A 12,197-nucleotide genomic window follows, 5' to 3' on the forward strand; every position below is an offset into this window, starting at 1 on the left:
CCGACCTCCTCCATCGTACCACCCCACCGACCTCCTCCATCGTACCACCCCACCGACCCCCTCCATCGTACCACCCCACTGACCCCCTCCATCATACCACCCCACCGACCCCCTCTATCTCACCACCCCACTGATCCCCTCTATCTCACCACCCCACTGACCCCCTTCATCTCACCACCCCACGTGCCCCCTCCATCTCACCATCCCTCGTGCCCCCTCCATCTCACCATCCCACGTGCCCCCTCCACCTCACCATCCCACGTGCCCCCTCCATCTCACCATCCCATGTGCCCCCTCCACCTCACTGTCCCACTGACCCCCTCCACCTCACCACTCCACTGACACCCTCCACCTCACCATCCCACATGCCCCTTTACCTCACCACTCCAACGACCCTCTTCACCTCACCACCCTACCAACCCCGTTCACTACACCACTCCACCGACCCCCTCCACCCCACTGACACATTTCACCTCCATACCACCAACTAAACCTTTCACCTCACCACCACTGTCCCACAACTACCATCAAACACCATTTCCCATACTGATGGTGTGATTCTGAAGAAACCATCAATCTTAAACTTAAAGCAAAACAGATTTAATGAATAACGAGTTGATTAATATTGAGTTTGCACACTCTACAGAACTATAACTAGTAATCAAGTAATCTATTTAAAGTATTAACTAATTTAAACTTAACGTGCTATCTATGCTGTGATCTATCTCTCTAACACTCTGCTGTCTAGTCACTCCTGGTTGGAAGATCCTTTGAGTTCTCATATTTGTAGTGGAATCTAGCGTTGCCCTCTAGTGGTTGTGTTACACTAAGATGTAATCATTAATCCTTTACATGTCTCTATATATACATATCACTACAGTACACACTTTCAGACAAGATGTTGAAAGGTAACCATATCTGCCTGTTCAGGTGGGCATAAAAAGTCATGTGACACTATTTGAAGTGCATCTTATCCAACATTCTAAACAGGTTAAGCAGACAGAAAACCCATAAATCAAAGACAATTTTGATAATTCTACTAATTTTTAGAATCTGTAATATCTATGGATTTTATTCTGTAACCACAGTTTAAAATTAAGAGGTTCCGTTTTGACTTGTTCTTGGGCAATTAACAGTTAAGATAGTTGGGGAAGATGTTTGTGAAGAAACAAACCTGTTTTATTGTTTTATGGCGAAGCTCATGAAGTTGTCTTAATGGCCAAAATACGATTAGGTGTTTTTCAACCAGTTTGAAGGGATAGCTCAAATAGTGTGAATTTAGGATGACATCTTATGTTAAAGAAAACTATGCATTACTTTAATGAATCTGATATTATGATAGGAAGTGGTCATAGCTATTGGTGTCGCAGCACGGTAGCACAGTAGTTATCACTGTTTCTTCACAGCGCCAAGGTCCCAGGCTCAATTCCTGGCTTGGGTCACTGTCTGTGCGGAGCCTACACATTTTCCCTGTGTCTGCGTGGGTTTCCACCGGGTGCCCCGGTTTCCTCCCACAAGCCCCAAAAGAGGTAATTTGGACATTCTGAATTCTTTCTCTGTGTATCCGAACAGGGCCGGAATATGGCAACTAGGGGCTTCTCACAGTAACTTCATTGCAGTGTTAATGTCAGCCTACTTGTGACAATAAAATTATTATTATTAATAGCTTTAGTGTTAGGCTTTAGTTAGGATATGGTGACAAGATAATGTGACATTATTTATGACTGTTTGGTATCAAGAGGAAACATACCACTTGTTTGTTATGGAGTGTTTTCTTCAAGGGTCTGAAGAAGTAACTGATGGAATTGTGTCTCAGTTTACAACCCTTAAAGCAGGGGTTATTGCAAAGGTGGGATGACAGGAGATGAATTGCACCCTAAACCCAATAGGAGGAGTTAATTTGGTCCACCTACAAAAAAGTGGAATGAGAGACTTGAGAGATAAAGTGGAGAAATAATGGGAGGGGTTCTCTCAGCCCAGGCCGGGCCAGAGAATCGCCGGGCCGGGCGCGACTCGCATGACGACGCCCCGACGCCAGTCCGCCGATTCTCCGGAGAGTGGAGAATCGGCGCCAATGGCGCCGGCGTGGCGCCGGTCGGCCGGCAATCCTTCGCCCGGGAAGGCCGTAAAAGAATCAGAGTCCCGCCGGCGCCGTCCATGTGTGGTCTTACACAGCGGGACCTTGGCGTGCATCCATCCAGGGGTGGCCTGGTTGGGGGGGGGGGGGGCGGGCGCCCCTCCGCTGTGGCCTGGCCCGCGATCGGGGCCTACCGATCGACGGGCCGGCGTCTCGGGCTGGGGGCCTCTTTTGCCCTGCGCTGGTCCCTGTAGCCTCACGCCATGTTGCGTCGGGGCCGGCGTGGAGAAGGCGCCACCACGCATGCGCGCAATCATGCCGGGGGCACTGCGCATGGGCACCGGTCGCACTGCGCAAGCGCAGACCTGCGGCACCCGTTTGACGCCGGCTTTGGTAGCTGGAGCTGCAAGAGTCGCTCCAGTGCCGTGCTGACACCCTGTAGAGGTCAGAATCGCTGCTCCTGGGAGCATGTTGACGTCGTCGTGAAACGTGACGGTGTTTACGACGGCGTTAACACTTAGCCTCAAGATCAGAGAATCCCGCCCCATAATATTTGTTGGCATAGTGTTATCACGGCTTCTGGAAAATGACTCTTCTGGACACAGTTCAACATCACTTCAAAGGCAAAGGCAAAGAAGAGGGTCATCCCCTGTTCTGACAATGCCAGGTCTTCCTGGGATTTTAAGAGATGAGAAATTTCTATGTTGTTTTCACTACTTCTTGTTAAGTATATGGAAAATCTTGCTTAATAAATTTCACTTAATTCATAAATACTAGTCATTTGTACTTTGTAGGTGAAGCACAACTGATGATCCTAGTGTTAAATATAAAAAATTCAGACCTTAGAGTTTGTTTTGATTAGTAGGGTTTTATACCTCAAAACCCTAAACATTACACAATGAACCAAACTCCAGGATATTTAAGGTAAAGAAGGCGATTTGTGAACCTCTGAAGGCCATTTTTCTGGAGTCAAAGAAATGTTCCAGCAGGCAGATTTCCTAATCGGCAAATTTTCACAGTAACTTCATTGCAGAGTTAATGTAAGCCTACTTGAGACACTAATAAAGATTATTATGTGGTCCTCAAATTCAAGAAGGGTAACAGACACAAACCTGGCAACAACAGAACCAAAGCTAGTAACTACAAATACATTATCAGGACTGTGTGTGGTAACTACAAATCCATCAAGCCAACATCAGAAAAAAATTGAAATCCATAATTCATAATAAGGAATATATATTGGAAGTAGCTCATCTAGACTTTCAAAAGCCTTTCAACAATCAAAGCCGCAGGGGCAGCATGGTGGCACAGTGGTTAGCACTGCTGCCTCACGCCATTGAGGATTTGGATTTGATCCCGGCCCCAGGTCACTGTCTGCGTGGAGTTTGCACATTCTCCCTGTGTTTGCGTGGGTTTCACCCCCACAACCTAAAAAGATGTGCAGGGTAGGTGGATTAGACATGCTAAACTGCTCCTTAATTGGAAAAAAAATTGGGGCTCAAAGTTTTTTTTTTTAAGAAAGAAACAATCAAAGCCTTGATGAGTTCTTTTATAGGAATGTCAGTGGTATCAAGTGCAAGAGATGGACAGATGCCATTCAGTATTTCTTTGCACAAAGGCTATTGAACAGCTGGAACTGATTGCCAGGGCTGGGGCAGGGACACTGGATTCATTTAGGAAACAGCTGGACAGCATAATGGGAAGATTGTAAGGCTCAGATTGTGGAAGGGTGTGATTTTAAAAAATGGACCCAAAAGCCTTTCGGGCCTGATCCCAGCTTGTAATTTTATAAATCTGAATAGAATATGATAATAACGTGTAAAATATGAAAATGAAAGATGAGACGTGGTATGGTAAACGAGGATGCTTTACTACTTACTGCAAGTCAAACAAACTGGAACAAAAACGGTCAGACAGAATAAAAATGTTAATACAGGCATTAGCATGAATAAAGTCTGCTACTAATCTCGGTTCATTCAGAGGCGCAGAAAAGGAGCAGCTTGGGTTTTGATTATTTCATGACAAAGTTGGTGACCTACCTTACTGATGCAATAAAACTGCTATTCAGCTTCAGTTGAACCAAACTGGGTAAATGAGCACCTGTAAGTAGACAGGATTTATTGTATTCATTTATAATGAGAAAAATGCGACTAAATTAATAAAAAGTGACAAGTTTAAAATGGCAAAGATCTATGGCATTCTTTGAATACCAACAAGACTCGCTCACCAGAGAATAAACTGAGCTACTTTTGAGGTCGTCTCCTGAAGTTCATTAATCAGTCACAGCTACATACATAGGGCCCACATATAATAACAAACAATGCATTCAGAAAGGCTTTGGGATAAATTTCCTTATGAATGTTAATCTCATAACTCGGTACTCTAAACTATGCAATTGATGGCAAGTTTTCACATGCTATTGTCACTGTATTACTGAGTGAAATATATAGTTCGAACGAAAGGATAAAAAGTATTTACTTCAAACAAAGACAACATAAGGAATTTTACTTAAAACTCCACTGTTTCATTTTACTTGTTTAACATGTCAAGTTTGTTCCCATGTGTAACTATTTTGCACCAAAATGGTAACTGTATGAAATAACAATACATACAGCAAGCAGGCTTACTTAAACCTCACTTCCGTTACTTTCACAATTTCATCCACTATTTCCTGAACACAATACAATTCTAGGCATGTTTTCAATCTGGCCATGAGGAAAAAGGAGAGTAAGTGATAAAGAAGGAAAGGTTAAGTTAATACAGCATTCATGTTAATTGAAAAGCTGTGCTTCTTGTTTTTATTTCATTATCACCCATTGATTTGCCTTTTTCTTTCCTCAGGCTGAAAGGCTTTTCTTTTGCTGATTAAGTGTTCAATGTGAGTAGACTTCCAATTTTCCTTCACTCGCTGCAAAAAGGCCAGCCTCTTGCCTTCCAGTGGCAGCAAATTTGAAGTTTTGAGCTTGGGTGATGTGCTAAAAAAGGGGAGCATGTTACTCTTTTGACCAAGCCAAATTTGGTAGGATCTTGGATTTTAGAAATAAAGAATCTGTTTTGAAATAGAACAGAGACATTCTACAGTGACTCAAACTAGCTGCAATTGTTTTGAGTCTCAAATTTATTGAGCACTGTATTAGAAACTTGGGAACAGCAAAGCTTTGCTCGAAGGGACTACAACGTCACAGCGCTGATTATCTGATCCTGTGATTACGGTTCTCCGCTGGGAGAGTGGAATTAGCTCTCTGGTTCTCACATCCACAAGATGTTTGGGCTGATTAACTGTCTACAGCTACGAAGGATCATGTTGTGGAGATGCCGCCGTTGGATTGGGGTGAGCACAGTAAAAAGTCTTACCAGGTTAAAGTCCAACAGGTCTGTTTTGAATCACTAGCTTTCGGAGCACAGCTCCTTCTTCAGGTGAATGAAGAGGTGGGCTCCAGAAACATGTATATAGACAAAGTCAATGATGCAAGACCTTGGATCTAGGCCTTCAGAGCACCCTACGTGCTCTCATCCCACGTACTCCCCACGTTGGAGATCTCTACTGCCTCCCAAAAATACACAAGGCCAACACACCAGGCCGTCCTATCGTATCACGCAATGGGACCCTGTGTGAGAACCTCTCTGGCTACATCGAGGACATCTTGAAACCCATTGTACAAGGAACGCCCAGCTTCTGTCACGATACGACGGACTTCTTACAGAAACTCAGCACCCATGGACCAGTTGAACCAGGAACATTCCTCTTCACAATGGACGTCTCGGCACTCTACACCAGCATCCTCCATGACGACGGCATTGCTGCAACAGCCTCAGTATTCAACACTGACAACTACCAATCTCCAGATGCAATTCTGCAACTCATCCGCTTAATTCTGGATCACAACGTTTTCACCTTCGACAACAAGTTCTTCAACCAGACACACGGAACAGCCATGGGGACCAAATTCGCACCTCAATATGCCAACATCTTCATGCAAAAGTTTGAACAAGATCTTCTCACCGTACAGGACCTTCAACCGACGTTATACACCAGATACATCGATGACATTTTTTTCCTTTGGACCCACAGTGAAGAATCACTGAAACGACTACATGAGATCATCAATAAGTTCCATCCAACCATCAGACTCACCCTGGACTACTTTCCAGAATCGATTGCATTCTTGGACACACTCATCTCCATCAAGGACGGTCACCTCCGCACTTTGCTTTACCGCAAGCCCATGGATAACCTCACGATGTTCCACTTCTCCAGCTTCCATCCGAAACACATTAAAGAAGCCATCCCCTATGGACAAGCCCTCCGTATACACAGGATCTGCTCAGACAAGGAAGAGCGTAACAGACATGTACAGACGTTGAAAGATGCCCTCGTACGAACGGGATATGACGCTCGACTCATCGATCGACAGTTCCAATGCAGCACAGCAAAAAATCTCACCAACCTGCTCAGGAGACAAACACGGGACACAACCGACAGAGTACCCTTCGTCGCCCAGTACTTCCCCAGAGCGGAGAAACTACGACATCTTCTTAGCAGCCTTCAACACGTCATCGATGAAGACGAACATCTTGCCAAGGTCATCCCCACACCCACACTACTTGCCTTCAAACAACCGCGCAACCTCAAACGAACCATTGTTTGCAGCAAACTACCCAGCCTTCTGAACAGCGACCATGACACCACACAACCCTGCCATGGCATTCTCTGCAAGACATGCCAGATCATCGACATGGGTACCACCATTACACGTGGGAACACCACCCACCAGGCACGTGGTACATACTCGTGCGACTCGGCCAATGTTGTTTACTTCATTCGCTGCAGGAAAGGATGTCCCGAAGCATGGTACATTGGCGAGACTAGGCAGATGCTGCACAACGGATGAACGGACATCTTACGACAATCGCCAGGCAGGAATGTTCCCTTCCAGTCAGGGAACACTTCAGCAGTCAAGGGCATTCAGCCTCGGATCTTCGGGTAAGCATTCTCCAAGGCGGCCTTCAGGACGCGCGACAACGCAGAATCGCCGAGGAGAGACTTAAAGCCATGTTCCGCACACATGAGTACGGCCTCATCCGGGACCTTGGATTCATGTCGCATTACATTACCCCCCCCCCCAACCATCTGGCCTGGGCTTGCAAAATCCTACCAACTGTCCTGTATTGAGACAATTCACACCTCTTTAACCTGTGATTATCCCTCTCTCCAGTTGTTCCGTCTGAACCTGTAAAGACTGAATTATCTGCAAAGATTGCATTAAAAGTATCATCTTGCATCATTGCCTTTGTCTATATATATGTTTCTGGAATCCACCTCTTCATTCACCTGAGGAAGGAGCTGTGCTCCGAAAGCTGGTGATTCGAAATAAATCTGTTGGGCTTTAACCTGGTGTTGTAAGACTTCTTACTATGAAGGATCGTGGCATGGAGCAGACCATGTGCTTATAGCAGGGCATTTTGTTGGAAGTGTAATCTTGTGTATAGTGGTCTATATGAAACAAAAAACATACATAAAACAGCAACATCCAAAACATGAACCAGACAGAAGACAGGTGACTAGGAAGCAGATGCCAAAATTTGAAGTAAAAAATGAGAAACAGGTCAGACACAAGCCAATTGATGGCTCAAGTACAGACCCTTCCCTTCCCCAGAGTGGCAAGATATTACAGGCAGACAGCATTTTAAAAACTAAAATAACAAAAAGTTGAGAGATAAAATACAAATCCTTTCCACTCACAGAGGAAAGGAAATAGAATAATTGGCAAAGTGTCCCAGTGACGAACAGGAAATGGTAAAATGGCAGATGTGATAGCAGGAGATAAGTGGAATAAATCAAAGAAATAAGAGAGATATACAAGATACAGCATGTGAGAAGAGCTGATGAGGCAATTAAAATAGAAAGCACAAAAAACTGGCAAAAATGGATGCAGGGCTCTGGGGGAAGATTAAGTAGATCAACGCCAAGGATTCAGACTATCTTGCCAGCACAATGTTCAGGCAGTGGGATCTCTGCCCCAACTCCAAAAGGCAGCATACCCATCCTTCATCAAGAGCTATCATTCAGGTCTGAATTTATTCAAGTCAGTAGTAAGTACAAAGGTTGTGCTGTACCTCCAGCTTAATTGAGCTTCATTAGAACAGTGCAGAAGGTCAAAGACAAAAAGTTCAGAGTTGGAGCAGAGCAAAGAACTGAAGTGACAAGCAATAAGGAGTTTGGGGTCATACTCTCACACGGATTGGAGATGTTCAGCAAAGTGTTCAACCAATGTGCATTTGGTGTCTCTGAATATCTGCAAGGGAAGGTGTCAGAAGAATGATGGCAGATGGTAATAGGGAGTGATGGAGGAGTGTATCAGGGTCTCACAGATTCCACCACCAGGCACACCTTCCTCTCCTCTCAGCATTTTGAAGGGAGATATCTCCATGACATCCAGGCTGATATTTCCATTTCCCTGACCCATTTGCTCTTCTTCCTTTGCAGGGAACATCTGCTCAAACACCACCTCTCACCATCACTGTCTGGTTTCCAGAAATCCTTCTGAGTATTCGATGCCTGCAGTGTATCACCTCTACATTAGGTAAACATCAGAAGAGTCCCAGAGAATTCCCCATAACAGTTAAATCAATGCATCAACTAATGCTTGCTAACAGTTGCTTTGATTAATACCTCACTGCTGCTACAGTACACCACCTTTCAGACAACTGGGTGAGTTGTTTGGGTTGTCACTGGTCACATGATCAGGGTCATTCTACAGATGGCATACTTCTATGGGATAGGACTACTTTTACTTCTTCTCAGATCACTCTATTATCTGACTGAGGGTCAGGTTAGATGCAAGAGAAACTCATCAACCGTGGAGAGTCAAGTGGAAATATCAGGCAATAAAACAAACTTGCATTTATATTGCAGCTTTAAAGTAGTAAAACAGTCCAGCGCACTTCACAGGAGCATTATGACACTAAATATGACACCAAAATGCATATTCCTTATTCCAGGGCTTGATCAAAGGTGTAGGCTTTAAGAATCATCTTAACGGAAGACAGAAGGGTAGAGATATCTCGGGAGACAATTGGAGAGGTTACAACCTGAAAAGGTGATGGAATAGCTACCAACGGTGGGGTGAAGGAAATCGGAGACATACAAGAAGTCAAAATTAGAGGGATGTAAGATTCTTATAGGGTAGTAGGACTGGAAATGATTACAGAGGCAGGGAGTGATGAGGCCAAGGACGGATTTGAACACTAAGGTGAGAATTTTAAATTCAAGCTGTTGCTAGACTTGAAGTTAATGTAGGTAAGCGAGCAGAGGAGTAATGAGCAAACACGGCTTGTTGCAATGGGACATGGACAGCAAACTCTGAATGAGCTGAAATTTACAAAGAGTGGCAGATGGGAAGCTGGTCAGACGAATTTTGAAATAGTTAAATCATTAAATAGGTAACAAAAATGCAGCGAAGGGTTTTTTTTTGATTTGGACATAAGCTTTGTGTCCCTCAGTCTGACGTTACTGGAATTGCTTGGCTGGGTTTTATTCAGTTCACTCTGTTACTGCAATCCTCATTAGGATTAAATAGGTTTAAATAATGGCACCAATTTCAAGAGAAAGAGGATATGTATTTAAACAGTTTTGCATACCTGTAAAGTGTTTTATAGCTACATTCTTCACATACCTAAAATTAATCTCTTAAGCAACAGCAACTCACACATGCCACGACACAACAAACATAAAACATCAAACCAGAAAATCCTTTAAATAAAGAGCTATGATTAAACAAATCCACGATAAACAGATTTCCTACCAAAGTTTCCAAGACTGTTATCCTGTGTATCTACGCACATCTCCAGAACTTTCACCTTTCGTAGGTCTGCTGTCTCAGTCAGGGCTCGCTGGAAGGATAAACAAAGATGCATGTATAGTCAACAGCAACTTGTATTGATAGAATAAAATATCCCACGGCACTTCCATAAAGGCATTATAAAACAAAATATGACATTGGGTCACATAAGGAAAGATTAGGGAAGATGATCAAAAGTTTGGTCAAAGAGGCAGGTTTAAGGAGTGTCTTAAAACAAGAAAGTGAGGTAGAGACACATACAAGTTTAGGAAGGGAATTCCACAGTTTAGGGCCCAAGGGTTCATGGTTGTTTTTTGAGGACAGGGCTGATGATGGCAGATTTGAAGTAGAGAAGGATAGAACTGAAGGAGAGAGAACCATGAACAATGTCTGCCAACATGTGAGCTAGGATGAAAAGGCGGTCAGTACTTTATTGGAAACAGGGTCAAGGAGCAGGAGGTGGATCTCATGAATATGATAAGCCCAGAGAAGGCATGTGGGGAGATGGGAGAGAAACGAGAGAAGGAAATCAGTTCAAGACTAGGGTAAGGGCAACCTTAGAGGAAGTTTGGTTGGGTGGGCCAACAAAAGGACGGGAAGTGACAGAGGCAGGTGGTGGAATGGTCTCAATCGTTGTGACAAAGAAACCCATGAGAAGCTTGCATTTGTCATCGGAGGCAAGGGTGGAGGAGACAAAGGTTTAAGAAGCTGGCTTACAGTAAAGAGAAGAGATGCGACTTCCGGTTGCGGCTATGCGGAGCTAAGTCGCACGTTCGGCAGCTCTCGCAAAAAACGGACTTTTGGGCTCTTTTCAGGGCCCCCAACGGTATTTTTCCGACGTTTCCCGCTGTGGGAAGGAGTACACAATAGTTCCCCGACAGTATGTGGCTTTTACCAGGAGCGGGGCGACTAAAAAAGTGGTAGTGGACCCGAAGAAGGTGCAAGGGAAGAAGAACAAAATGGCGGCGGGCGGGGACCAGGCAGCATGGATGCAGTGGGCGCAGGAGCAATAGGAGGTTATCCAGCGCTGCTTTAGGGCGATTAAAGCGGACCTGCTTGAGCCGATGAAGGCTTCTATCGATAAGCAGCTGGAGACACAGACAGCCCAGGGGGTGGCGATCCACGAGGCCCGACAAATGATCTCCGAAAACGAGGACGAGATCCTAGGCCTGGCGGTAAAAGTGGAGGCGCACGAGGCGCTCCACAAGAAATGGCAGGAGCGGTTCGAGGAGATGGAGAATCGGTCGAGGCGGAAGAACTTGCGGATTCTGGGCCACCCGAAGGGGCTGGATGTGGGGGCCTATGTGGTCACCATGTTGAACTCACTGATGGGAGCGGGGTCCTTCCAGGGGCCCATAGAGTGTTGGTGAGGAGGCCCAAGGCTAATGAGCCACCGCGGGCGGTGCTGGTGCGGTTCCATCGGGTCGTCGATCGGGAGTGTGTGCTCAGATGGGCCATGAAGGAGAGGATCAGCAGGTGGGAGAATGCGGAGGTTCGAATATACCAGGACTGGAGTGCGGAGGTGGCGAAGAAGAGGGCCGGGTACAATCGAGCGAAGGCGGTGCTGCACAGGAAGGGGGTGAAGTTTGACATGTTGCAGCCAGCGTGACTGTGGGTCACCTACAAGGACCGGCACCATTATTTTGAGCCTCCGGAGGAGGCGTGGACCTTTGTTCAGGCCGAGAAGTTGGACACAGATTGAGGGTCGGGATAGGCGTTTGGGGATTGCGGTTGATATGTTACTTTTTGAGGGGGGGTCCTTTGCTCTTGTTTTTTTTTTCTTTCTGGTTGGGTGTGGGTGGTTAGGGCGGGTTGGGCACTGTTTTGGTTGGGTTGGTCGGGGGGGCTCTTGGAGGGGGGTAAGCAAATGGAACAGGGGTGGATGGCCGGCACTGTGATGGGGCATTGCGGGGGGAGGGGGAGGCCCGAGTCGAGGGTGAGGGGACTGGGCCTGTAAAAGGAGCTGCGTCAGGAGGTGGCGGGGCCGGGTAGGTGGTAAGCGTGGGCTTTTTCCCGCGCTGAAGACTGGAGGGGGTGGGGCCGAGGCGGGGAAGCGAGGGTTGTTTCCCGCACTTGGGATGGAAGGGGAAGGTGGAGAGCCTGCGGATGGGGAATGGAAGAGGAGGGTGTGTCACACAATGGGAGGAGTCGAAGGAGAGGCGGGAGTGGCCGGGGTCGGCAGGAGTCAGCTGACTTGCGAAAGTGCAATGGGGGGGGGGGGGTGGGGGAGTAAAGCAGCAAGGAGGGGTCCTAGCCGGGGGGAATCGAGTTGCTGCTGC

At 46.1% G+C, this 12,197-nt stretch overlaps 1 protein-coding gene across 4 annotated transcripts in view; it reads right to left on the reverse strand.

Moving 5' to 3' along the window:
• The window catches only part of lrrc56 (leucine rich repeat containing 56), a 307,392-nt gene that overhangs the window by 199,270 nt on the left and 95,925 nt on the right, over nt 1–12,197 (reverse strand). For all 4 annotated transcript variants that reach the window (XR_011933057.1, XM_072466142.1, XM_072466141.1 and 1 more), the window contains 2 exons: nt 9,883–9,970; nt 4,117–4,177 (listed from right to left, as the gene is read on the reverse strand). Coding sequence is in view for 3 of the 4 variants with exons in the window: in XM_072466142.1 (XP_072322243.1) it covers nt 4,117–4,177; nt 9,883–9,970 (149 nt within the window). In the remaining variant the exon portion in view is untranslated. The remainder of the gene's footprint in view (nt 1–4,116; nt 4,178–9,882; nt 9,971–12,197) is intronic.

The sequence above is a fragment of the Scyliorhinus torazame genome, chromosome 10 (genome assembly GCF_047496885.1).
Source record: "Scyliorhinus torazame isolate Kashiwa2021f chromosome 10, sScyTor2.1, whole genome shotgun sequence".
NCBI classification, from domain to species: domain Eukaryota; kingdom Metazoa; phylum Chordata; class Chondrichthyes; order Carcharhiniformes; family Scyliorhinidae; genus Scyliorhinus; species Scyliorhinus torazame.